This window comes from Arvicanthis niloticus, chromosome 1 (genome assembly GCF_011762505.2).
Source record: "Arvicanthis niloticus isolate mArvNil1 chromosome 1, mArvNil1.pat.X, whole genome shotgun sequence".
In the NCBI taxonomy this organism is placed as follows: domain Eukaryota; kingdom Metazoa; phylum Chordata; class Mammalia; order Rodentia; family Muridae; genus Arvicanthis; species Arvicanthis niloticus.
In genome coordinates, this window is record NC_047658.1 from 101,630,582 (window position 1) to 101,655,460 (window position 24,879).

Consider the following 24,879-nt stretch of genomic DNA (forward strand, 5'->3'; position numbering starts at 1 on the left):
TGCTCTTGTACCAATGGTTTGGACAACATTAATTGCTTTTTAGACTTCCTTGGGTTCTAAATCCCCAGTTCAGATGGAAATTGGGCGGATACATGAACCTACTTTAAAAGAGGCGCATTTAATGAAATAATGTCTTTTGTTTTGAAGTCCCAGAGTCATGCATTCATGGTGCTTCTATTGACTTGAGAAAAAAAATCTAGAATCATCTTGTTCCCTCTTTATTCCCCATAGCTAATGTACTATTATATCTGAATGTTCACCCATGGAAGGAAGTACTTTTCCTATCTCTCCTTCCTTCTGGTGATCACCAGTTCTCCTGGCTGGGTCGAACTAACCTAGCCTTACCTGGTGTGCTTGACCTGTTCCTTCTCCTTTTCTATCACATTCCAGCCATGCTTGTTCCTGAAGAGATGAACTGAGTTGTCTAAGCCATACAGTCTTGATGGTCAGCAGGACTCAAGCTGTGTGGTTTTATAGGCCTTTTCTTCATTATTTAGAGACATTGATAGATGGTAGAGTATATTCCATTTATTCCATGACTCCTCTGTGTGTCTTCATAGCTGGTAGAGGAAGGTCAGCAGTGCCTGATGGATTGAGAAAGGAATTTGTGCAGGTAGTGGGAGAGATGGATTCACATGAAAATGGAGAATGATGATGATTGCGTGATGCCTCACTCGGTAGCTCAGAGGGTAAGGGGGGTGTGTGTCTGAGCAGCAGGCCTTTGGCTGTGTGTGGGGACTTCTTCCAGATGCGTGTCTCTGACTACCGAGAGAGGGAGGCTCTGCTCTCTCCAGTTCTGACTCTGGGCTGCTGACCTTGTCATTTGTTTTAATGCCATGGGTAGGTCTATGGCAAGGAGTTTACATGAACTGTGATGAGCTTGCTACCCAGAGAGCCTGCTGTCAGGGACACTAGGCTGTTAGCTAATGGCATGAAGTTTTGACCTTTGCAAAGCTTTGCAATCTGAAAACTATGGAGTATATAACAGGGTTATACAGACCCAATGCATCAGAGTTGTTGATAAAAATCTTGTCATGTCCAGACTCGAGTTCTTGATGGAAACCGTAGTTTATCTCTTGCTAGTTGTCCCATTTTCTCTGTGTAGAAGAGGTTGGGTAGCACAGTGTGGATTCCTGTCTCTCTGAGCCCCAGCTCTCCTGCCAGTTCTTCCGGTTTTAAAGCATGAAGCACAGGTGGGTAGTTGGAGCTGGCACTAGTTTGGGAAGAGGTTCCTGTGGCTCGAGTCCTCGATCTTCAAAAGGCATGTGAGATCCCTTGTATTTTCTACCAGGGCCTATGGGTGCTCTGTGTAGGCTGAACATCTCAAAATCTGGACCCAACATCTGATGCAGCTACCTCTTTGATATTCTGCCTGTGGCCACTTCATCCACTTACTTTTTAAAAACAGGGTTTCCCCCTCCCCCCCGCCCCCCCCCCATTTTTGAGATGTAACTTACATACTGTAATATTTCCTCTTTTACTCTGTTCAGTTTAATAGCTTTAATATATTTATAGAGTTGTGCTATCTCCAGTATGATCTAAGATCAGGTTCTCTACCCACAGAAGAAGTTCAAACCTATCAGCAGTCACGTCCCAGAGTCTCTGGCACCCACAGTCTAGTTTCTTGTCCTGTATTTGCCTCTTTTGGACATCTGCTATAATGGAGATGTGCATTGTGGCTTCTGAGTGGTTAGTGGACAGAGTACCCATGCTGGAGCTTTCTTAGGAATGTCCTGTCTCCACGTGGCTGAGTGATGGTCCTGTGGAGGCATAGATAGGGTTAGACAGAACTTTGCCCACTCCTCCTTCCGTGGATGAACATTTGTTTCATTTACTATTTTCTTTTCAATGATAAACAGTGCTGTTTTTTACATCTTCTGGGCAGGCTTTGTGTGAGCATCATGTTTTTCTCTGGGATGTGTGTCTAGCAATACTATCATTGAGTTAGAGGGTTAGTGGAGATTTAAGTTTTTGAGGAATTGTCAAGTTGCTCTCCGGAGCCTCTGGACTGGTTTGTATTTCTCCCAGCGGTGAGTGCACAAAGCTTCTATTTTTCTGCACCGGCTCCCACACTGAACTGTCATCTATCTTTTTGGTGATGGCCTTTACAGTGGGTGTGGCGTGGGCACCTACGTGGTTTCAGTTGCCTGTCCCCACTGACTAATGATGAGGCAGTTTTACTTTTTTATGGCTAGTATTGTATCATATGCTGTCCCTCTTATTCTTGGACATCCTTACCACCAAGTATCTCACTAGTTCAGTGAAATCCAGTGGAGGCCATCCTACATCTCCTTTAGCGTGTGCAATTTCTGTGACATATCTTTGAAGTCTAATTTTTTCGTAATGAAATGAGTGCTGCTTTGCTTTCCTATATGGTCATTTCCTTGGGGAAGTTCAGAAGAGTGTAGTAACAATGTATCAGTTACTGGTGTTGCATACATTCTTTCCAGCACCCTGCTGTGTTCCTCAGCTGCAGGCTTACACTATCTCATACTTTCTTCTTTATGGCTCAGCTGGTAGAAGGTCTTTTCCTTTCTCAGCTGAAACGTTGGTCCGTGACTTCTGCTCATTAGTCATGGCCTCTTACACTTGGTTGGTAAAAATGAGTTTGATATGTCCTTATGAAAATATGGAAGAGACTCCAAAAGGGTCTCTGAGTGGGGTGGGTGCTATAGGGTATCTCCCAGCTCTAGCCATCTTCTGGTTGGCCCAGGGTGACCTCCTTTTGTCTGGCATTCAGTCATGTGGAATTTTGCTTTAGTCACCTGTTACCTGAATAAAATCTTGGAAATTACTAGCTTAATTACTTAATTCATACATTTATTGAGACAGGGTCTCACACTGTAGCTCAGGTGGGCCTGGGACACCGTGTATAGCTCAGACAATTGTCCTGCCCAAGCCTCCCCAGTGCTGGGATTACAGGTGTGTACCACTAACTATTCCTGGACTGGGGAAAGGTGGGTAAGCTGAGTGTTGCCAGAGACCATGGCTATGCTAGGCTGGGGGAAGTAGGATGCAGGGACGGTTCAGTGACCTCTTGTGTCTTTGCAGTTCCTGCAGGACACCTTGGATGCCCTCTTCAACATCATGATGGAGAACTCCGAGAGTGAGACGTTTGATACTTTGGTGTTTGATGCGCTGGTAAGGGGGCCTCCCTTTCATCCTGTCAGAGGGTGAGGTGTTCTTTCATGCTGCAGCCTTTGAAGGGGGAAGAGACCCATCCCAGTCACCTTGAAAGCCTTTCGTTGTAGAGTCTATCAAAAAGGAAGCCCGGAGGAGTGCAAATATACTTTGAATGTGAAACTATAGTTATGTTAATACCCTCACTAGGGTAGGGAGATATAAATCTGGGAATGGCCTCTGCCTGGGCTATTTCCAGCTCATTTCTTCTTAGCGCAGGAAGATTCCAGAATGATTTACCATGTCCCACTCATGAGAATGTTTTTGTTATGTTGATAGGTCTTTATCATTGGACTAATCGCTGATAGGAAATTTCAGCATTTTAATCCTGTTTTGGAGACTTACATTAAGAAACACTTCAGTGCAACATTAGCTTACACGTGAGTTCTCTTGCGTTATTTCAAACCATTGCTTTTTTCTCTGTTGTTTGCAATCATTTTCCACTGTGACTTTGGCCTATGACCATGCATTTCTCCACTCAAAATCTGGCTTTACTGGCATACTTTGTATTATTGTTTCCTTCTTAACAGACCTGAAAATCTTGTTGAAAGAGATGTATGATAAATTAGCCTCACATTTTGGAATACATCCACATTCTCCTCCACACCTTCCATTTATCTTTGAGAATTTCTGCTTATGTTCGATGAAGCTGATGTATGCATGCTGCTTCCTGTCATGCTGCAGTTCCCACAACAAGCAACTGATGAATGAATAAATGGATGTGTTTCTGTTTTGAGGTTATTGTTTTTTTTAGTGTACATAAAATGTAGTTTTGTATTCTCCAGCTAGCCTCCTTGCTCCTTAAAGTATGTCTTCCTTTTTTTTTTTTTTTTTTTTTTTTAACACAAATATTAGCTATTAAACTACTTAGATTTCTTTTCTTCTGTTCATCTAGGATTCTTGTCTCCAGCCCTCTGAGCATACAGGGAACCTCCTGTTTGGTAACACAATTCTGGATGCAGGGTACATGGGCTTAAGTGACAGCTCTGTCCTTTATGAATTGTGTGATCTTAGGCAATTTGCCTCACCTCTCTGGCCTTCAACTGTTTTGTCTATAAAAAGTGAAGAAGACATTTGTGGACTTGTTTGAGAATTCTAATGATTTATTAGAGCTCAGAATAAACTCTGATGCTTAGACAGCAAGCACTAAGCAGTTGTTGGGGTTGATTTACTCTGTTCAACTTACTTTCTTATGCTGGGATTTAATGACATGTATTCAAATTTTGTATTATGTAATTGCACTGAAAATTTAAAAAAAAAAAAAAAAAAAAAAAGGTCATGCTATTTCTTTAAGTACACCACACTTAGAAGTTAGAGTTTGTGAAATGAGTCCAGGGCCCCATCTTAGGAGACTTTGTAAAAGCCTGTTTTCTCTGATTGGGTAGCTTTGAACTCAAGGTCCAGGGATGCCAGCCTATGAAGCCAGTGGGTGGCACAACCCAGTGTTATGCTGTAGATCCCTTCCTTGCCCCATCCTGCATGCAATGACAGGTGGTAGGTAGAGTCCCTGGCAGGGATGGGAGCTCCAGATGCTACTCAAGTTTGCAGAGAAAGCTGTGTAGAGCCTTTTATTAGTCTTCTGTTAATGTTTACTCAAAGCTCTCCATTGTCTCTGTGGAGATGCCCTGTAGGTTTGAGTATTGGACATTTTCTTATAGACTCTCTGGGAAAGGAACAAATTGGGGTGCCTTCTTGCCCTAGTGACTAAGCATGGCTATTCAGGTATTGTGGATGTGGCCAGACGTCTAAGCATGTAGCAGGGTCTCCACATGTAGCTGATTTCAAAGTTTTCCTTTCAAGCAGGGCAAATCATCTGTTTTGAGAGTAGCTTTCATACTTTAACTCAGGAAACGATAGCAGTGCTGAGTTGTACCTGTAGTATCTACTGCCTGGTGCGGGCCTCTCCTTGCTCGTTGGTGGAAAAATCAAATAGAGGAGTTGGAGTGCTGGGGTCTAGCTCAGTAGAGTGAGTACTTGCATAGTATGACTGGAGCTGTTAGTTTCAGATCCAGTATCTTAGGGCTTGGGTGTGATGGGTCACTCTCTGTGGGATGAGTCAGGAGGATCAGAAATTCAAACTTACAGGCTATGTAAGTATGAAGATAGCCTGAGTTATATGAGACCCCACTTAAAAAAAAAGTAGTGTGTGTGTGTGTATATTTAGGTTCGGGAAATTAATCAATGGAAGAAGTTAAAGCGTCATTTTGTCTTTAAGCTGAGATAAAACAGAGCCAAGAATCAGTATCCTCCTGTTCTGTCTGTGCTGTTTGCTGAAAAGACTTGTGTTTTGGAAATAGATGTCTGTACCACATTCTGATAAACTGTCAATCTGTTGTTGTCTACATCAACTATAAGAGGTAATAATAAGAGCTGACATGTTGGTAAATTATGAAAAATAGGAACTTACATATTTGACATTATACTTAAGACAATAAAAATTCTTTCCCTATAAATTTTAAAAAAATTTAAATTATGTGTACCTATGTTTGAATGGGTGTGGGTATATGCATGTGCATGCACATGCTTGTGGAGTCCAGAAGAGGGCACCAGTTCTTCTGGAGCTGGAGTGGCAGGCTCTTGTAAGCTGCCCTAATTGGTGCTGGGAATCAAACTTGGTTCCTCTGGAAGAGCAGGATGTGATCCTAACCACTGTGCCATCTCTCCTGCCTCTAAAACAGTGAAATTTTGATTCTGTGGAAATTTGGTTTCTCACCAATGAATCTGAGCATTCAAATGTTGAAACACCAAAGGAGTAAGCTTTGACTTGTGATTTGTAGCACCCAGTGAAGCTGCCGCTGCATATGTATCTCCTTCCATTCTGGGTGCTCATAATGTTCTGTGGGTCAGTTGAAACCTCAGCACTGTCTATTAAGAATCTCCATCCATCCTGGTCCCTGAAGACCTCAGCAGGTCTCATTATGTATCCCTGTCTTGAAACTCACTGTGTAGATCAAGATGGCCTCAAAGTCACAGGGATTCACCTGCCTATGCCTCCCTAGTGCTGGGATTGAAGGCAGATTATTATCTTTTGCATTTCAAAGGCTGTGTGAGTGGAGAGAAAGCTCCCAGCATTGGGCGTTCCCTTCAGCATCTCAGTATAGCTCCCTGCATTGGCAGTTCATGGAGGCTGGGGCACCATGGAGGTAACCAATAATAATCCCATTGAGAAGAGAAGGAGGTGTTCCTCTGACGACTGCTCTTCATGTAACCTTCATGCTCTCTTCTGTCTCATGCACTGGGTCACATGGGGCTGCCATGTGCTTCCGATTGGCATAACTGAGGCTCCATTTGCTATACCCCATTTTGGCTTCCATCAGAGGTTTTGATCTTTGTGCAGTCATGCAATGGCCATACAGGTTTATTTTCTGGGTTTGAATCATTCTCTTTGTACATCATAATTATTATTTCAATCCTGTCTTGGATTAATGAGTTGGAAGGATTCTCATTCCCAAGTGTATGCTACGGGTTTTTTCTTTTGTTGTTGTTATTGTTGAGTGGTGATATGCATAGAGGTGAAATAGATAAGCTATTGTGAATCTTGGAAGAATAGTAGGAGCTGTGTAAGACAGCCTGTGCCCGGTATTAGAGGCTTCAAGGAGTGGCCTTTGCTTTGGGGCACTTCCCAATGAGTGAATCACAGTGCTAGACCCCATGGCAGATGAATGCTGCAGACCAGTCTTCAGAACACAGGGTTTACACCATCATACAGGCTGCCCCCACAGTGTCTCAGGCTTCCTTTCTGAAGTACTTTAACCTGTTCAGGGTCAGAAAAGCCTTCTTCTTTATTTGGTCACTTAGAAATTCCTTAACTTATTTTTTTATCTAATTAACATTGTAGCTAGGGGACTGGAGGATGTCTCAGGGAAGAAAGGCACCACTGTGCTTTCAGAGAATCAGTTTTGATATGTAGCACCCATATGGCAGCTCTCATGGCAGTCTGTAACTCATCAGACAATCTGATGCCCTCTTCTGAACTCTGATAGCACCGGACACATATGTTGTGCACTGACATACATGCAAGCAAAAAGAACCATACACTTCAAATAAATTTTAAAAAATTAAAAAAGTCAACAAAAGGTGTGTGTGTTGTATATGCACATATATCTGTGTAGGTATATGCACATGCATAGGTCAAGGGCTGATGTCAGAGGTCCTCTTTCATCTCTTTCCCCATCTTGTTTTTTGAGGCAGGATCTCTTACTGAATCTGGAGGTCACTGACTTGCTTAGACTTGCCTGTAAATCGCACACATCTTCCTCCTCTGTTTCTACCTCGTGAGTGCTGGTATTGCAAGCATATGCTACTACCATGCCTGGCTTTTGTGATGGGTTCTGGGGATTGACCTTAGGTCCTCATTCTTGCACGATAATCATTTTACCCTTACCCACTGGCCCCTCACCCTAAACCATATACCATGGTATTTTTGCTTGTGTAAAATTCAGAAGTGGGCCCGGAAAAATGACTGCATGTACTTAGTGCTCCTGCAGAGGACCCAAATTTGCTTCCCAGCATCATATGTTGGCCCACAACTGCCTATAGCTCTTGTTCCCCAGGATTTGATGCCTCTGTGGGCATCTGCTCACATGTGGTATATATAAACTGGTACAGGCACATGCACATACACATAAAAATAAGTAAATCTTTAAAGAGAATAAAATTTCAAAGATTTTTGTTCATTGCTACAATACTGTAGGAAGAATCTTTTTTATGGATTTAGATTTTTTTTATTCTTGTAGCTAGTGCCGGAGACAAGATGTCTGTACCATATTGCTATTCCCCCACACAAGGAAGACAGCCTCAGAGTCAGTGTCACTCTCAAAGAAGCAGCCATGTTCCTATTTCTGTATCACAGCTCTGTTTTGTCTTCTCTTGAGCACCATGTACTCTTGTGCACCTGGCCTTTTTCCTTCAGCATAATGCTTTTGAGATTTGTCCATATTGCTCTATGTGTCATTGTTTAAATTGGCCCCCCCCTTTTTTATCTCTTAGTCACAATTGACTCCCATGATTTGTTCAGTCATTATTGATAGATGGGTTGGGGGGAGGGCTGCTAAATTCATGGTATTCTGCATAAGGCTGAGAATTCCTGTGTTTTATAGACACAGCATTCATTTCTCTCAGGTAAACGCTCAGGACTAAATTTGCCAGACCAGAGAGATGCACATGTAGTTTATGAAATTGTGTTACTTTGTGTTTCCACCAGCAACTTACAAACACCTTTTTACATAGAGTGGGAAGGTGTGGCTGGCCATGGATGTAGCTCCATAGGTAGAGGGCACAGAAGCCCTTGGGTTCATCCTCAGCATATAAAACAAAGCCCGAGAGCAAACATCTGTAATCCCAGCACTCTTGAGATGAAGGCCAGAGCATCAGATGTCCAGGGTCATCTCACTTCACAGTGACTGTCAGCCTGGGTTACATGAGACCTTGTGTCACAACTGAGCTGAACTGAACAGAATCAACAACCCACCAATCTGTGTTAGTGGTGATGGAACCTCCTGTCTTGCCTCTCCCTTTGCATACTTAATAGCTGAGCAGTGTTCTACTCTCCTTTATAATTAAATTACTTACACAACTCAGGGGATGGGAATTGTATTGCTTATATATTTTGTTGTTGGAGACAAAGCGGAGGGAAATGGTACTGAATATACCTGTAATTGCTGCTCCATTAGATTCCTGATGCCAAAGGATTAGAATATTTTTGCTTTTAACTGATATCAGTGAGAAAATACCCTGATTGAGGTCATTGGTTTCCCTCCAAAGAGTATCCTTCCCGAGTATCCCCTCCTCTTGTCTTTACTAGGCAAACATTTCACTTGTTACTTGTTTATGTAATTGTATTATTTACTTTTTTTCTGTGTGCTGAGGTTTGGATGCAGGGCCTGCCTCCTGCTGCAGGCATCTTCCCACTGAGTGGCTTTATCATCTCTGTCTTATTTTAATTTACATGTATTTGTTTATTAATGAAGTTGATTACTTTTTTAAAAATTCTATTTCTCAAATTTTGTTTGTTTGTTTTACATCGACCTCCTCACAAACCCTGAAGGTCTGAATGAATCTGTTACTATTTGGACTTTCTGGTTATATGTAATGAAGCAAAATAGGAAAATTTGAGGCTTTTCCCTGTCCAAGAATTTTGTAAAAAGGTATCTCTGGCTGGGTGTGGTGGCATAAGTCTTTAATCTTAGTACTCTTGAGGCAGAAGTCAATCTGGCCTATCAGTCGTTCTCAACCTTCCTAATACTGTGACCCTTTAATACAGTTCCTCGTGCTGTGGTGATCCTCAACCAGAAAATGATCTTGTTGCTACTTCATAACTGCAACTTTGTTACTGTTACAATTTGTAATGTAAATATCTGATATTCAGGACATCTGATAAGTGACCTCTTAATGGGTCTCGATCCACAGATTGAAAACCACTGAATAATGAATAGTCCCAGGGCAGCCAGAGCTATGTCAAGAGACTATGTTAAAAAACAAAAACAAACAACCTCCATCCCCTAAAGCCCCTCAAACATAGGAAGCTATGAATTACAGAGTTGCAGTGGACAATTCATTGGTATTTACTTTCCATAGTTATGTCTGCCATGGGATGGATAATTTGAAAAATAATTCTGATGAATTTGTATGTGCTGTGATTTGTGTAGCCTTTTTTCATGTTTTGATTTGTTTTATGATCCCAGTTTATAAATATGAACATGAGAAATACAGTTATTATTTATGTTTTAAAAATTGAATGTTTTAGGATGAATGCCGTTACTAAGTAATGTAATACCCATTCTAAAAATGTTATTATTTTTATTTTTTTTTAACCTCTTACTAGAGATCCTTAGGAAATTCTTTTAAAATTTAGCACTGTTTATTTGCATTGCCATCTAAAAATTTCCCATTCAGTGTGAGGCCTTTAGTTGCAGCAAATTAGCTAACCTGAACAGGTGGCTGATGGTCCTGAGTGAGAGACTCTTTCATCCCACCCCTGTAAAATTCCTACTCTGCCAGGATGGTATTTTATCAGGTGCTTTGCCTGATTGGAAAACCATTATGAATATGCATATATTCATAGGTGGAAACCAGAATAAAAGTAACGCTGTAAACTTCACTCTCAATTAAGTGTCCAGTTGGGATTTCTGAACCCTTGATTGACATATGTTTCCCTTGGGACCAGGAAGCTGACCAAGGTGTTACGGACCTACGTGGCCAGTGCGGAGAAGCCGGGAATCAACGAGCAGCTATACAAAGCCATAAAAGGCTTGGAGTACATCTTCAAGTTCATCGTGCGCTCACGGGTACTGTTCAACCAGTAAGTGTTCAGTAGAGGCCCTGTGAAACCCTCACCTGCCCTGTTTCTCCTTCCTTCTCTCTCTCTCCTTAGTCCTCCTCTCTGTCCTTGGCTCTTCTTCCTCCTTCTCCTTGCCTTCTGTCATGACCAAACACTCATAGGTAAAGGACAGATGTGCGTTTGCCCATGCTGACCCTGACAGCTTCCACAGCTGTCCCTGCTGAGGTTGTGCTATCCCAGAGGCTCAGAAGTGTGCCCGTGAGCCAAACATTGTCTGCTGAAAGCGTTTGTCATGCTTCTCACGCAGTGCTGAGCATCCACCAAGGGCCTGGCAGTACTTTTCAGTATATCTTCATAGAGCAAAAAGCCCCACAAGAGCAAACAGATATGAAACAAGCAATGAGGAGGAAGAGCCAAAATCAAGTTGTACTGCCTCCTGTGGGAACACTGCAGGACCCTGGCTACTTTTCTCCTTTCAGCCAAACGTTGTGTTTCTCCAGGCACTAGAGTACCCTTGGGCACTCTGCCTCGTGAGTAGTTCATGGCAGTGACTATCTTTTGAGTTAATTTTGTTCTTGAAAGCAAGTTGGCTCGATATCTATGACTCAATTATTTCAGAGAATGTTGGTCTTTATAAATTGATACTTATAACCTCCATGGCTGTGCTGATAAAATGAAGTCACTTTGCGATCTCCCCAGCATCTCACACCACCAGGAGAGATGTGTGGGTAGACAGTTTAGGTGTAGGGCATAGAGTGGACTCTGCTTATTTTTGAAGGGTGCTATTTTTTTTTTTTTTGGGGGGGTGACTTACAGTGAATGTTGTGTGTACCCGGTAGCTGTTCTAGACTGATTGGTGTTCTTCTGGTAGGGTTCTACACACAGAGCTGGCCTCAGTCACAGAACAGGCTGCTTTGCAGAGAACAGGGCACACAGTGTGTTATCAGTGAAAACTTAGCATAAAGTTCACTGGGCCCCTATTTATACCTGGTTTCTCTAAGCTTCAGCTTCTTCACCTGCTTAAGGTAGCCATGTTCATGAATGCCAAGAGGAAAGGGGAAGGGAGCAGAAAGAACCCAGCAGCAGCAGCATGCTTCTGATTGTGGAGACCAGCAGTGGTCAGAAACGGTGTATCTACCAGGGACTGGGCAGCCCGCCCTGTGCATGAGGCTGAGCGTGCTCTGCGCACCCTAGGGTTCCCATGATTAGGCCAGTAGTCGTAGGAAGACTCAAGGTCAGAGGCATAAGGCTTTCCCTTGATTGGCACTTCAAAGGCATGCTCATATTATTTGTTGTGGATCTGCATGGTGCTTCATGTGCTGTCTTTTTAGGGTGCTTAAGCTAGCGGTGATTTTCTTGCCGTTAGGTGAGAATGAGGACAAGATCAACTTGCCTATGCTCTGCTGTATATTGTCCGGTTTGATTTCAGTCATGCCAATTATGTGACAGTGAACTCTGTGGCCCCTGGAATCTTCTTTTTAATTATTTTTCCCTCATGACTTCCCTCCCCTCTCTGCATACATTGTGCCTCACATGTAGAGGCCAGTGGACAACTTGTAAGTGTTGGTTCTCTCCTTCCATCACGTGGTTTCTGGGGATCAAACTCTGTCAGCACTGGCAGCAAGCGCTCTTCCCAACTGAGCCATCTCGCCAGCCCCTATTTTTCTTATTTCTTTAAATTCTCTCATTACAGTAAGGTAGGAAGGTGAGCTAGAAAGAAAACCTATAATAGGTGATGTGGCTTTTATCATGGCTTACCTAAAAAATTTTAATCTTGTCCTATGTGTGATTCACGTGCTGCCAAGCCAGGGATTTTATGAGTGTCTCCAGTAGCTACAATGAGGATTTTCTCATCCTTTAGAGATTCACAAGAATGGCCTGCGTTCTTGGGTTATCATAGCAAATGTTGACTCTTTTACACAACAGTGCTGCGTTTGAAATGACTGTGGTCCTTCAGTCCACTGAGGTCAGCTGAGAGTACCTGTAGGAAATTCTCTCTCACTTTAGCACTCAGAGTTACGGGCATAAGATCTTAGAACCATGGTATCTCTGATTTGCTCAGTCTTATGGTGGTTAGGGAATATGTTTGCTTTCTTGTCAACATTAAAAATCTACTTAGGTGGCTTTACCAGGTGAGGTTCATTTTATGTACTCATCATGTATACAACTTCTAGCCTGGGGAAGACTTTGCCTCGTGTTCCCTTGTTCCATGTTGTGCTCATGGGCTTAGCATCTAGGATCTTAGTATCCTGTTATCTTTAGAGACTTTCTTTTTCTCATGACCTCAAGGGTGGTTCTGCCTTTCCTAACAGGATACCTATATTTCGATCAGCGACATCATGTTAATAGTGTGTGAAGCTGTACCAGGTTCTCTTAAACTGAACCTCTTTTAGCTTTCCCATCTCACTGACAGAATGTTGTCACATGCCAGCCCTAGCTTTAAGGGAGATAGATGGGAACTGAGTTGACACAGAGTTTATTGTTATTTTCAACAAAATCAAAGTTGCTACAGTAAGTATATAGTAGACAGAGAGTCTCCACTCTCATCCTCATACTCTCAACCCAGAGTATCTGGTGCTTCGAATGCTTGGTATTTCCCTACCTCATCTCAGGTTCTAAATCATATTCATATAGGCTTTGTGGAGCCTTTCTTTTTTTATTAGAGACTCTTGCCATCAGCATCTTCAGTCATTGGGATACTACATGAGCAACAGATAGACAACTAGGAAACACAGAACTACCTGTGAGAATGTGACATTAGAATACAACTTCTGCTCAGGTCTCTTCTCACAGGTACTAATTCATATCCTACTGGGTCACAGTCATGAGACCCACATGGACATTTCACATGGGAAGTGAGTCTATACCAAAGGGGTCCACATCCTTTTCCTTGCCCCTTTGAGAATCAGAGAGCCTGCCTTCTGGCTCCTGTGAACTCTTTCCATCTTCAAAAGGTATCAGAAGAGACTCTGCCCTCTGCCCCAGGGACTCTGACTCCTCCATGACTCACCATGCTGTGTATCTCTGGTGCTGGGGCCTGAACTTTCCTGGAAACTCTCGCTTGTTACTGCTCTCTGCACATAGTACTATAGCATAGTTCCAGTAGCTCGTCACAATGTCCTCTTGAATCAGTTGCTCCAAGTAAAACCTATCCTGAGCATGACATAGGATGTACCCCATTTCAGGGCTCAGCAATGCCCTCTTTCCTGGCCTGGGTCTTCAGCCTGCATCTCTCATAGTTAGGTCTCAGCAAGAACCAGACTTATCCCAAACTAACTTTCTTTGCTAGAATAACATGCAGTTTCCAAGAGCCAAGATTGCGCAGAAGACAAATAAATAAAGCATCAAGAGGCAGTAGAGTTCTGCACTCCCCAAGGACCTTGTCTGGAGTCATGGCCTTTCTTACTGACACATGGGGGTCACGATGGCTTGGTGTTCTGCTCTCCCTTGTCTTTTTCTTTATTTTCCCTTTCTTCTCTGTTTTGTTCTTTTCTCCTTCCATAAATATGTAATAACTTAAGTCCTGTCTGTATCACAGTTTTCATGTCCTTGTCAAACCCTTCTGCATTTGTGGGTTTTAGCTGCCTACCAGGATCTTTGAGGGATGAAAGAACATATGTGCCTTTCAGAATGTAAAGTGCACTTGTAGCCATATTGTGTAGATAAGAGAAATACCTCTTCTTTATATGGGGTGCTGAAAACTGTGAGGTGTTTTAGTATCTTGTGAATTACAGGGGCTGAAAACACTCATGCCCTTCCAGCCAGAGTTGCTTCTTCAAGCTTTGTTTCCCTCACCCATAATGTCCTTATGTCTTGTCCTTCCATGACATTTATCTTTGACTTCAAAGACCTTATCAGAGTCTTAGCCCATTCCTGTTTTGAATGGGTTACTTGAAGAGGCAGCAGTAGCCTGGTTTCCCTGCCAGAGATCTGGAATATTTGAATATCAGAGACTCTAAGCAGGTCTCATGTAGGATATTTTCAGAGGTGGGGAGAAGAGCAAAGTGGAGTTCCCATTTCCTTACCTACAGTGTGTGCACTGACTTGGGAGAGGAGCGGTTATGCTCACAGCTGGGATTGACAACTGTCTCTCTCTCTCTCTCTCTCTCTCTCTCTCTCTCTCTCTCTCTCTCTCTCTTTTTCAGTTGGAACAAACTTTTGAGGTCTATTCTTTTTCTCCTTTCAAAATGGTCTGCTGTGTTTTCAAGTATAATATAGTTGCTATGTTAAATTCGGGGATAATTGCAAGTAATTATTCTTCCGAAGAACAAAGAGATGAAACTCGGGAGATAGGGATATTGACGCTTAGCGTGCTCCGTGCCTGCCTTTCTGTGGTACAGTCCCATTCCATACTCTTTGTTCTACTTAGGAAGCTCTTTTTGTCTTGGAATGAGAATAGCAGCTCTGGCCCAAACAAATTTGGTTCCTGGTGAACCCAGTGAAATGCTCCAAGCAGCCAGAGGCTCCTCTGCTGTTGTTTTCCTGCCTTTTGTGTGTGTGGACCGCATTAAGTAGAAAGCCCAAAGCAGATACATCCTGCAGCAGACCTGCTGAATGCTGGCCTCTTGTTTAGCCATTGCTTGGTGCAGTGACTCCCTTGAGTGTGCTGTAGTTTCTGCTTGTCATCTGGTGTTAGCTTTGTGAATAATTAGTTATTGATCATGACTAAGTTATGCTGATCTGTCTTTGTGCTCTTGTTCCTTGGGTCACAAAATAGAATGTAGATCATACACAAAGAGCCTGTCACCATCCATTGTTGATGAATTCTCATTGAAAGTAGCGCATGAATGAGAGGAGGTCTCACTCATCAATTTATTTATTGATAAGTTTCTGGGCTCCTTCTATCCATCCCTTGCTATACTTTAAAGTAGGTCAAATGAGTGACTCTTCCTAGCATATTGGATAAAACTAGGATGGAAAGTTCTAGAGACTTCTCCGATGATCTTTCATTACAAAGAGATGTTTTAAAGGAATCGCTGTACAGTGCTAAGCATTCATTAGCCTGAGATGCTGCTTGCCAAGAGAGTGACTCATTGTTAAAATGTCATCCTTGAGAGGTTCTTTGTAGGATTTCAAATATATTAAAGGCACATTCCTTATGCTTTATAGTTTTGAGACAGTTGTTGCTAGCCTACAAGTTTATAACTGTTGTCTGTTATATAGATTTAGTCCTTAATTGACTAGAGAGTTTTCCTTAATGTCTTGGTTAGTGTGTATGTTTCATTCTTCATTCTTTTGTTTTCCAACCCTTGGTGTTTTAGATCTAAGATTCTCTTGCCACCTTGCCCAGGCTTGTCTTAGAATTCACAATGTGGTTTAGATTGGTCTTGAACTCATGGTGATCCTCTTTTCTCAGCCTCCTGAGAACTAGGATCATAGGTACGAGTCTCTGTGCCCAGCTTAAGGTATGTCTTTTCAATGTGTCTATCTTCATTTACCAATTTCACAATTCTTTAAGTTGGATATTCCATTTGTCTATATATTATCTTGTGAGGTTTTAGATTCCATTTATCAACCTAAACTAAAAGAAAAAGCAAAAAAACCAAAAAATAGATTTTCTAAAGCAAATGATACTTCTTTGTCTGTAGCCTTGAGAGAATGGCAGAGGACTGTAATTAGAACACGAGGCATGTTAAACTTAGGTCAAGAGAAGAAGATTACATCACATATTTTTGAATAATCATCTTTGGCCATAGTGAATAGACAAGAGTTTCTGGGCATATATTTCTAAATGTATAAAGCTGTGGTGCTCATCTGTACACATCTGTGCTGTGCAGGTTCTCTCGTTTTAGTTTCTGTGGGCCATTCATGCTGAGGACATTCCCTTCACAGCATCCACCTTTAGGTACTTTCAGGAAATAGGGTCTGTACAGAAACCACATTTTGATTTTGACAACTTTTTCATTCTCCTTTTAAATAAAGATTATACTTCTCAATACTTTATTTATTGGCACCCCTGTGGTTAGGCTTTGCTTGTAAATTGTTGTAGACACGTCACTCTTCTGGCTGCTTGTTTGGTTCCATGTCAGGGGCGGAAATGATTGGTGCCATACTCTCTATGCCACAGAGAGCCATGAAGAAGCTTAGAAGGAGCAGGCCTCTGGACAGCTCTGCCAGAGTCTGTGGTTAAGTTCCTTTTCTCTGTTCTGTTCTTTGGAAATGGTTATCTTTTCAAGCAGCGAGCTTCCAACAAATAAGCAAAACAGAAAGATGCAGTAAATATAAGGCATGGGATGTTTAGAAACAAAACAACAAAGAGGGATATTCCATTTGTATATAGAATTTGGAATTGGCACGGATTATTAGAGTTTTAAAATTTTTTGCAATCCTTAATACGTTCCATCAATAATCAAATATTATTATAAAAAGAATTCTTATTCATGTCACTAAAGTTATAAGTCAGATTTAATCACTTTAAATTTAGTACTTAAAGCACTTTAAAACTAACAGATATCCAGCTGAGGAGATGGCTCAGAGGCTAACAGCACTTGCTCTTCATGCTAAGGACCTAAGTTCATTTCCCAGCACCCACACTGCAGCTCATAACCATCTCCAGGTCTAATGCAGGGGGATCCAATGGCTTCTTCTGGCCTCTGTTAACACTGTACATACATGGTTCGCATACATATATGCAAGCAAAAGATAATCTTAAAAAACAGACAAACAGATGTCACAAAGAAAACAGTCATTAAGTTTTAACCACTTATAATTAAAAAAAAACTAATGCAGATGTCAGAAAAATCATCTTTAGAAAATACAAAAATGTTTGTATTCTAGGCTAGTTTTTGTTAAGTTTTACAAGGAAAAGATACACATTTAAAACTTTTATTTGAGTAAAAAATGAGTAGGACTCAGGCCACCTTCAGCGTATAGGTTCGGGTTAGAGAATACTGTAAATGCTTTATAAACACACACAGGTTTCCTTTTGTAAGATGTGTCTTTCCCAAACCTCCAGCTTGCAGACTGCGATATGCAGTCCCTCTCCCTCCTCTTCCTCTCCCTCCTCTTCTTCTTCCTCATCTTACTTTTCCTCCTCCTCTTCACTTTGAAACAATGCCTGCCATTCTACTACTGGACAAAAACTTTATTTTGTAATATCTGAAAAAAAAAATTTGCCCTTCTTTCTCATTGTAATTCTGTCTTCTTCCTTCTTGCCTCCCAGTTCTAGTTTGACTTCGCTTTCTTCCATAAGTGAACACTTTAAAATAAAGCTTTAAGACTTTACATTTAGACAACTACTTTTTTTTCACAAAGAAGGGATGAATTTTATGTTACAAGTTTTTCTTATCATAACAAGCTTTATTTTCCCATTTTATTCTTTCCAGAATAGAATTCCAGCTCAAATTTGAAACTCTTTTTTTTTTTTTTTTTTTTTTTTTTTGGTTTTTCGAGACAGGGTTTCTCTGTGTCCTGGCTGTCCTGGAACTCACTCTGTAGACCAGGCTGGCCTTGAACTCAGAAATCCACCTGTCTCTGCCTCCCAATTGCTGGGATTAAAGGAGTGCACCACCACCGCCCCGGCAAATTTGAAACTCTTAAGTAATCATTTTTGTAGTCAAGACTAGAGAGGAAATCCATCTTAAATTTTACATATACTGACAACATATGAAAAAGTATTTTAATAGCTCAAGTTATATACTGTGTTACATGGATTTGAAAAATCTATGGAACCTTAATTTTATATTTAACTTATTTTATTATTTTAATTCACATTGAGATCATGCAGTTCCTTTTAATACCACTTGTAGACTTTAGCTTATGTAGCTAATTTATTTTTAAATATATTATTTAACACTCATCTAATTTATTCTTTGATTATATATTGAAGAAATTGGAGATGTTTTACATACATACACACACAGATATTTATATACAGTCTTTATTTTCAGTTATTTCCTTGTCAAAGATAAACCCTAAAAGATAAGTAGCTGTGTTTAATGTACAGGAAGCAGTAGATATTACACTATTTTTTATTTACATATTTATTTTTAGGTCATAGTTATGGTTTGATTTTGGCATCTTTCAGAGATAATTACAGCCTGGCTAAGCCATGGAATCCAGGCCAAGTTAGTATGCTAATACCAGCAGGTATCTCTATTTTTTATTTTGTCAAAAATTCATAAGACAGTAAGAGAGTAATGTAAATTTATTAGTTTATAAATAGATAGTTGAGTGAAGATTATATTTATGGCAGAATGGAACAAGCTAAGGTCACCTACTTAGATAATAGAACTAAAGATTTTTATTTGTAGTTTTATGAGGCCTGTGACCAAATTATTCAGCTTTAGCAGTTCACAGAGCTTGTGGTTTTCAAATAAACCTTTTCTACTTTTATTGTTGTTGTCTTTCTTCCTTTCTCAAATAAACATAGGGGTGAATGCTTACATGCTTTCATTTTGGCTAGAACTGGGTAAAATAAATTTCTAAACTCCCTTGAATAACCAGATAATTTTAGTGTGAGAAAAAAAGGTGGATTGAAGATAGAGACAAAACATAAAACATTAAAATAAAAAATTACCATGATTATAATCATTATTGTTATTAGTATACATTTGCAGATTAAGAAAAATCATGACAGTTTTGACATGAGAATTTTACATTCAGCATGCAATCAAAAAATGTTTTTAAACACATAGTATCAAGAGAGATTTACCACCAAAAAAACTATAGATGTGACCACAAGTTCAAGTATTTTTAGAACACGGTAGACATTATTGGTGCAGGAGCTGTTGTTGAAGTTATTTCCTTTGATTACAGGGTCAGCCGACTCTGGCTAAGTTAATTCTGCCTGAAGTGTTGCTGGCACTCAGTCATCTTGATATCTGTTTATTATTTCTCTATATCAATTATCTATTTCTCATGCATTCATTTATTATCTGTCTCTCACTTCTGTCTGTCTATCTGTCTGCCAGTATCTGTCTGTCTATCTGTATTACTTACTTTATTGTTGCTGTGATGGAATAGCATTTCCAAGTTAACAAACAGAAGAAAGGGTTCCTTTGGACTTGAGGTTCCACAAAGCCAGATTCCTTAATGTGGAGCAGAGTCAGCAGACAGCAGGCATGGTGGCCAAGAAGAATCTGACAGATTGCATCTCTCACTGCAAGCAGGAGACAGAGTGAGAGAACTGGGAGTGGCTTGTCCCTCAAAGCTCATCCCCAGTGACATACTTCCTATTCCTGGTCACACCTAAACCTACCCAAACCTACCACCAACTGGGGACCAAGCATTCAGTCATCAACACCCAGGAGCAACATTCTCATTCAAATCAGTGTGTTATTGTGAGTCTGTCTGTCTGTCTGTCTGTCTGTCGTGATTCTGTCTCTCCCTCTCTAGATATCATTTCTCTATTTCTGTTCATGTCTCCCTAATCTACTGTTTGACAAAGATTCCCCAATGTGTGATGGTCTTTATTTGGGAACAGCAGTCCCATGGTAACTGCTGAACGCTGTGGTGGGAACATGCATGCCACAGCAGACTGTAGACATATTCAGGAGTTGAGTCAAGCAAGTGATTTTTTCCAAAACAAAGCATGGGATGACACTAGATACTTGGACCGTAGTTGTTGGACATGGTGATTCATGGCAAGATTGGCATCAATTCCAGGTTGAGGGGACAGATGTTAGGTAGAGGACCTGCATGGCGGTGGTGGTGTAACTGCTGTGGAGATGTGTGCTTTCTGGTGATGATATTAGACAAATATGCATTGGTTCTCCTTTCTAGAGCTTCCAGGCCATCATTTATTTTTAAAAACTTTAAATGTCCTGTGTGTGCTCATGTGTCTGTATGGGGGTATGGGCATGTGACTCAGGGTTCATGGATGACAGAAAAGAGCAATAGATCCCCTGGGGCTGGAATTCTAGTCAGTTGTGAGTTACTTGACCAGAGTACTGGGATCAGGGTTCAGGTCCTGTGCAAAAGCAATCCTCTCTTAACCACTGAGCACCTCCACAGCTCTATTGTTTTGTTAGTGGCTTGGCACAAAATGACTCCATATGGATTGTAACAACTTTTACATTCTTTTTATGTGTTTGGTTTTTATTATTTTTTTCTATGCATTTTTCTCCTTTTAAGCATCATGTTCCCTGTTTCTTCCCTTTCCCCCTTTGCCTTATTCAACAGTACTTAATGTTTCCTGGTTCCCATCTTATTTTCTGCTGTCTTAACATGTTAAACATCTTTTACTCCTTTTTTTTTTTTTTTTTTTTGATAATTATCCCAGATGGAAACATGCCTGTTAAATTTAAAGAATAATTTACATTGCCATTACTACTCCCTTGAAAATGCAGGCTATATTCAGCATGGCAGAGGATGGGGACTCCATTCTTTTTGTCCTTGGCATTAATGTCACCATGCACTTTTAAGTCTACATGTATTTTGAGCTCTGTCACACGTTGCTGTTTTGTATAATCGGTATTCATTGGGTGTGCTCTAGGCACGGACTTGCTTTTCATCTCTCTTTAAACTTCAGGTTTCCCTCGGGGGTCGTTTTCCTTCTGTCAAAAGAGCTCACCGTAGAATTTCTTTTAGAAGAATCAGCTATAGGCTTTGTGTATATGAAAATGATTTATTTCATGCCTGTGTTTGAAAGATACTTTCATTTGACACAGCCCTCCAGATTGGCAGTTTTCTTCCTCCAGCTGTCCTTCTATTTTCTTCTGTTTTCCATCATTTCTGGTGAGAAGTCTGCTTTCAGACTCACACTTACATCCTTAAAGATAGAGTAATATGTCTTCTCCGGCTGCCCTCAAGGTTTAAGCTCTCTGTGCTTATTTGCAGTTCTTTGTGGCTGTACAGGATCGCTTTCCTTTGCAGTTACTTTGCACTGGGTGTTTGGGGTTTGGGGCTGAAGTCTTTGATCTTGTTTCTCCTAACCACCTTCCTTCAAAGCCCTCTTTTTCTCCTGACCCTAAGTCCCCTCCCTGTGCTTCTGTCTTCCACCCTCATCTCTGTATTTTCCTCCTCTGTTTATCTTCATAGTGGCTTTTCTCCAGGTTGTCTTCCATTTCACCATTTTTGATCCTGCTCTGCCTGTTCTCTAGTTATCTGATGCAGTGACTTCTCAATGTTAGTCATGGCATTTTTAAATCTGAGAACTTGCATTGTAAAGGTCCATTTGTATACTACAATCCTCCACCTTGACTTTCAGTTCTTTCCACCTTTTATTTTCTGATAATTCCATCTTTTTATGTTCTCTAATTAAAAAGAAACCTATTTTATTTTTATTTGTGTGCATGCTTATATGTCTCTCTATGTGCAAATACATGGATATGGTACCCAGAATGGGCAAGAGAGAGTGTTGGATCTCCTGGAGCCTGTTGTGAGCAGCCATGGAAGTCCTGGGAACTAAACTAGGATCCTCTGCAAGACTATGCAGTGCTCTTGACCACTGAGTCATCTCCCCAGCCCCCATTTTGATGTTCCCATCAATTGACTTCAAGACATCTGGTGTTCTGTGTCATTATCTAATTTTTCTCTTTGGTTTGGCCATGTGAACTGTCTTTGGATGAGATTAGTGAGTTCTGCTTGAAGGCTGGACTACACCTATGCAAATCTGTGGAAGCTCCAGACGGTATGATCATCTTCCTGGTATGGCTTATTCAATCTACTGGTTTTAGCCTCTTGGTCTCTTTGGAGACTGCCCTTGGGCATGATGGTACTCTAAGCCTGGTCATTTCTGTTGCTGTGGTAAAAATACCTCGCCAAAAAGCAACATTGGGGAGAAAAAGTTTGACTTTCAATTCTAGGTCGCAGTCTTACCATTTCTGGGAAGTCAAGGCAGGTACAGTCACATTTAGGAGCAAAGAGATAATAAGTGTACCCTGCCTGCTGTCAACTAACTTCATCTTCTCTAATACTGTTCAGGAGTCCCTGCCTAGGGACTGGTGTCACCCATGATGGGCTAGGTTTTCCCACATCAACTAACAATCCAGAGAGTCCTTCATAGACATGCCCATAGGCCAACCTGGTCTTGATAATTTCTCATTAAAGTGTTCTTTCCAGATGATCCTGGGGTTGACTTTTAAAACTAACCAGAGCTTATCTTATATTCCTGGTCAGTCTGAGCACCTTGGTTTCTTGAGAGCTTGTGGTGGGCTGGGTGCCTTGTAGGCCGGTGAGGTTCGGTCAACATTTCATCTTCCAGGGCTCTCCAGAGTTCTCACCGAGGATCTGCTATGGTTCACTTTGCTTGGTTTTGTTTGTCTTTTATCTACTGTGCTATTGAAGATCCCTTTTCTTGATTTTCAGAACCCCGGCTGTTTCTTTTGGAGACTGGCACCGGTTCACTGGGCTTTCTAGAAGTTTTCATTTGTAGGGTTATTCTCATCCGCCATGCAGCTACAGGAACTGGCAAATGTCTTGGGGTGACAGAAAGTTGGAGCTTATTTCCAATAAGCAGCATATATCAGCATTCGTGGAAGCAGCATACAAGATCTTCATTGTCCATTTAGAGCGCAGCTGAAGCTCTTGTTAGTTTCCTGGTTTCCACGGACTCTTAAAATGAATGCACTGGTGTAGTGCCGTGACTGAAAATAATTTTGAGTTTACCATGATAATGTCACTTTCAAATGGTTGTAAGTTCACATTATGTTTAGATAATTAAGTCTCCTTATGGTAGTTCTGTAACATCATGATACCTCCCAGGTATTGGCAGCGGTGCACACCATTGTTCCCCTACCACCTGCGAGCAGAAGATCATGACTCTATAATTTTAATTGTTCAGTACGTCATTTAAGCAAACCTCTATTTGGAAACCTTTATTTACAAAACAGGTGCGTTGGGTTGCAATTTCCCACTTTATACAGAATTCCTTGCTTTAGAATGGAACTCATTTAAATGTGAGATTACCTCTGGGGTAATTAATTATCACCAGGTTTATGAAATTTTCCATTGTGTACAAGTTTCAGGTGGGGTATATTTTTAATTAGGCAGGAAACTAGTTTACATTAATAAAACATCTGAGTTGCTACATTTTAAAATGTAAATGCAACTTGCAGTAACTGCTAATAAATAATTTATAGATGGGACTTATTTATGATGAATAGCATATATCAGCATCTATGCAGCCAGTATGCAATATCCCTATTGTCCATTTAAGGCCTAGCCAAAGCTCTTGACAGTTTTCTGGTCCCCGTTGCCTCTTAATGATCACACTGGGATAGTACCATTTCTCAACATAATTGTGAATTTACCAATAGAATGTCGCTTTTCAAATTGTTATACTAGTTGGTCACATTTAGACAATTAACTGTCCTTATGTTAGTTACATAACATTAGGACTTAAAGATTCTGGCAGAAGGCCTGAAGATATAGCTCCACAATAGGGCACTTGCCTGGAATGCATGAGGCTAGGGCTCCAGCCGTAGTACCACAAAATCAAATAAATAACGGCTAATTGAAATCTGGTACAAACCATATCAAGTGAGAATTATGGTTTCTTTAGGGTTGAATTAATGCTGAATTGGTCCTTTATACCATTCCTTTTCTTCCTTCTGTCTTCTTCTTTCCAGACTTCTCTTTGTGTATCTCCTATCTAGATAGGTTTATGAAACTGTGTCAGGTCACCAGCATTATGTGTTGTGACTAAGTCTGATGCATGCCTCCATAGTTGTGTGTCAAATCACATCCTCTTTTGATGGATGCCAGAGATAGTACCTATACTCCTGCAGATCCACCATCAACTCTCTCAGGTACTGTGGATACAGGGTGCACATCAGGATCTTCTCCTCAGGTCCCCACCATGTTATGTGTTTCTTTCAGGCTGTATGAAAACAAGGGGGAGGCTGACTTCGTGGAGTCCTTGTTACAGCTGTTCCGGTCCATCAACGACATGATGAGCAGCATGTCGGAGCTCACAGTCAGAGTGAAGGTAGGTGCTACCATGCTCAGCCAGACTCAGGCAGCTCCTGCCCGGGCCGAGTAGCCCTTAGTTGTGAGTGTCAGCTTGATCTGTGTGCAGTGAGTTCTTATCTCCTCCCTCCCTAGGTGGCTCAACTATCTTATCTCTTTGCTGTATCACAGAAAAGTTCTGAATATACTTTATATAAATAGAGGGAATTTATTAAAGTCAATTTATTGCACAGCTTGTCAGGACATCCTGTATCTGAGATGCTGGGGAGAGGCTGAGGTAGATGGAGCCTTAGTAAGACTTCAAGCTGTGAAGGGGGAATGAACGACTCCATTGTTCTTCCTCTTCTCTTCACTCATTTCTTGTGTGTGTGTGTGTGTGTGTGTGTGTGTGTGTGTGTGTGTCTGTGTGTCTGTGTGACTGTGTGCCTGTACACATGTTGACCTTGGTTGTCATTCCTCACTAGCTGGCCTGGAACTTACTCTGTATTCCAGGCTGTTCTTGACCTCTCAGAGATCTACCTGCCTCTGCCTCCAAGTGCTGGGATTAAAGGCATGAGTTATCAGGTCCA

General features: G+C 41.2%; 1 protein-coding gene across 2 annotated transcripts in view; it reads left to right on the forward strand.

The window, feature by feature from the left end:
- The window catches only part of Dock1 (dedicator of cytokinesis 1), a 503,223-nt gene that overhangs the window by 111,180 nt on the left and 367,164 nt on the right, over positions 1–24,879 (forward strand). For both annotated transcript variants that reach the window (XM_034495028.2, XM_034495020.2), the window contains exons 20-23: positions 3,052–3,141; positions 3,460–3,560; positions 10,346–10,480; positions 24,221–24,329. In XM_034495028.2, coding sequence (XP_034350919.1) covers positions 3,052–3,141; positions 3,460–3,560; positions 10,346–10,480; positions 24,221–24,329 — 435 coding nt within the window. The remainder of the gene's footprint in view (positions 1–3,051; positions 3,142–3,459; positions 3,561–10,345; positions 10,481–24,220; positions 24,330–24,879) is intronic.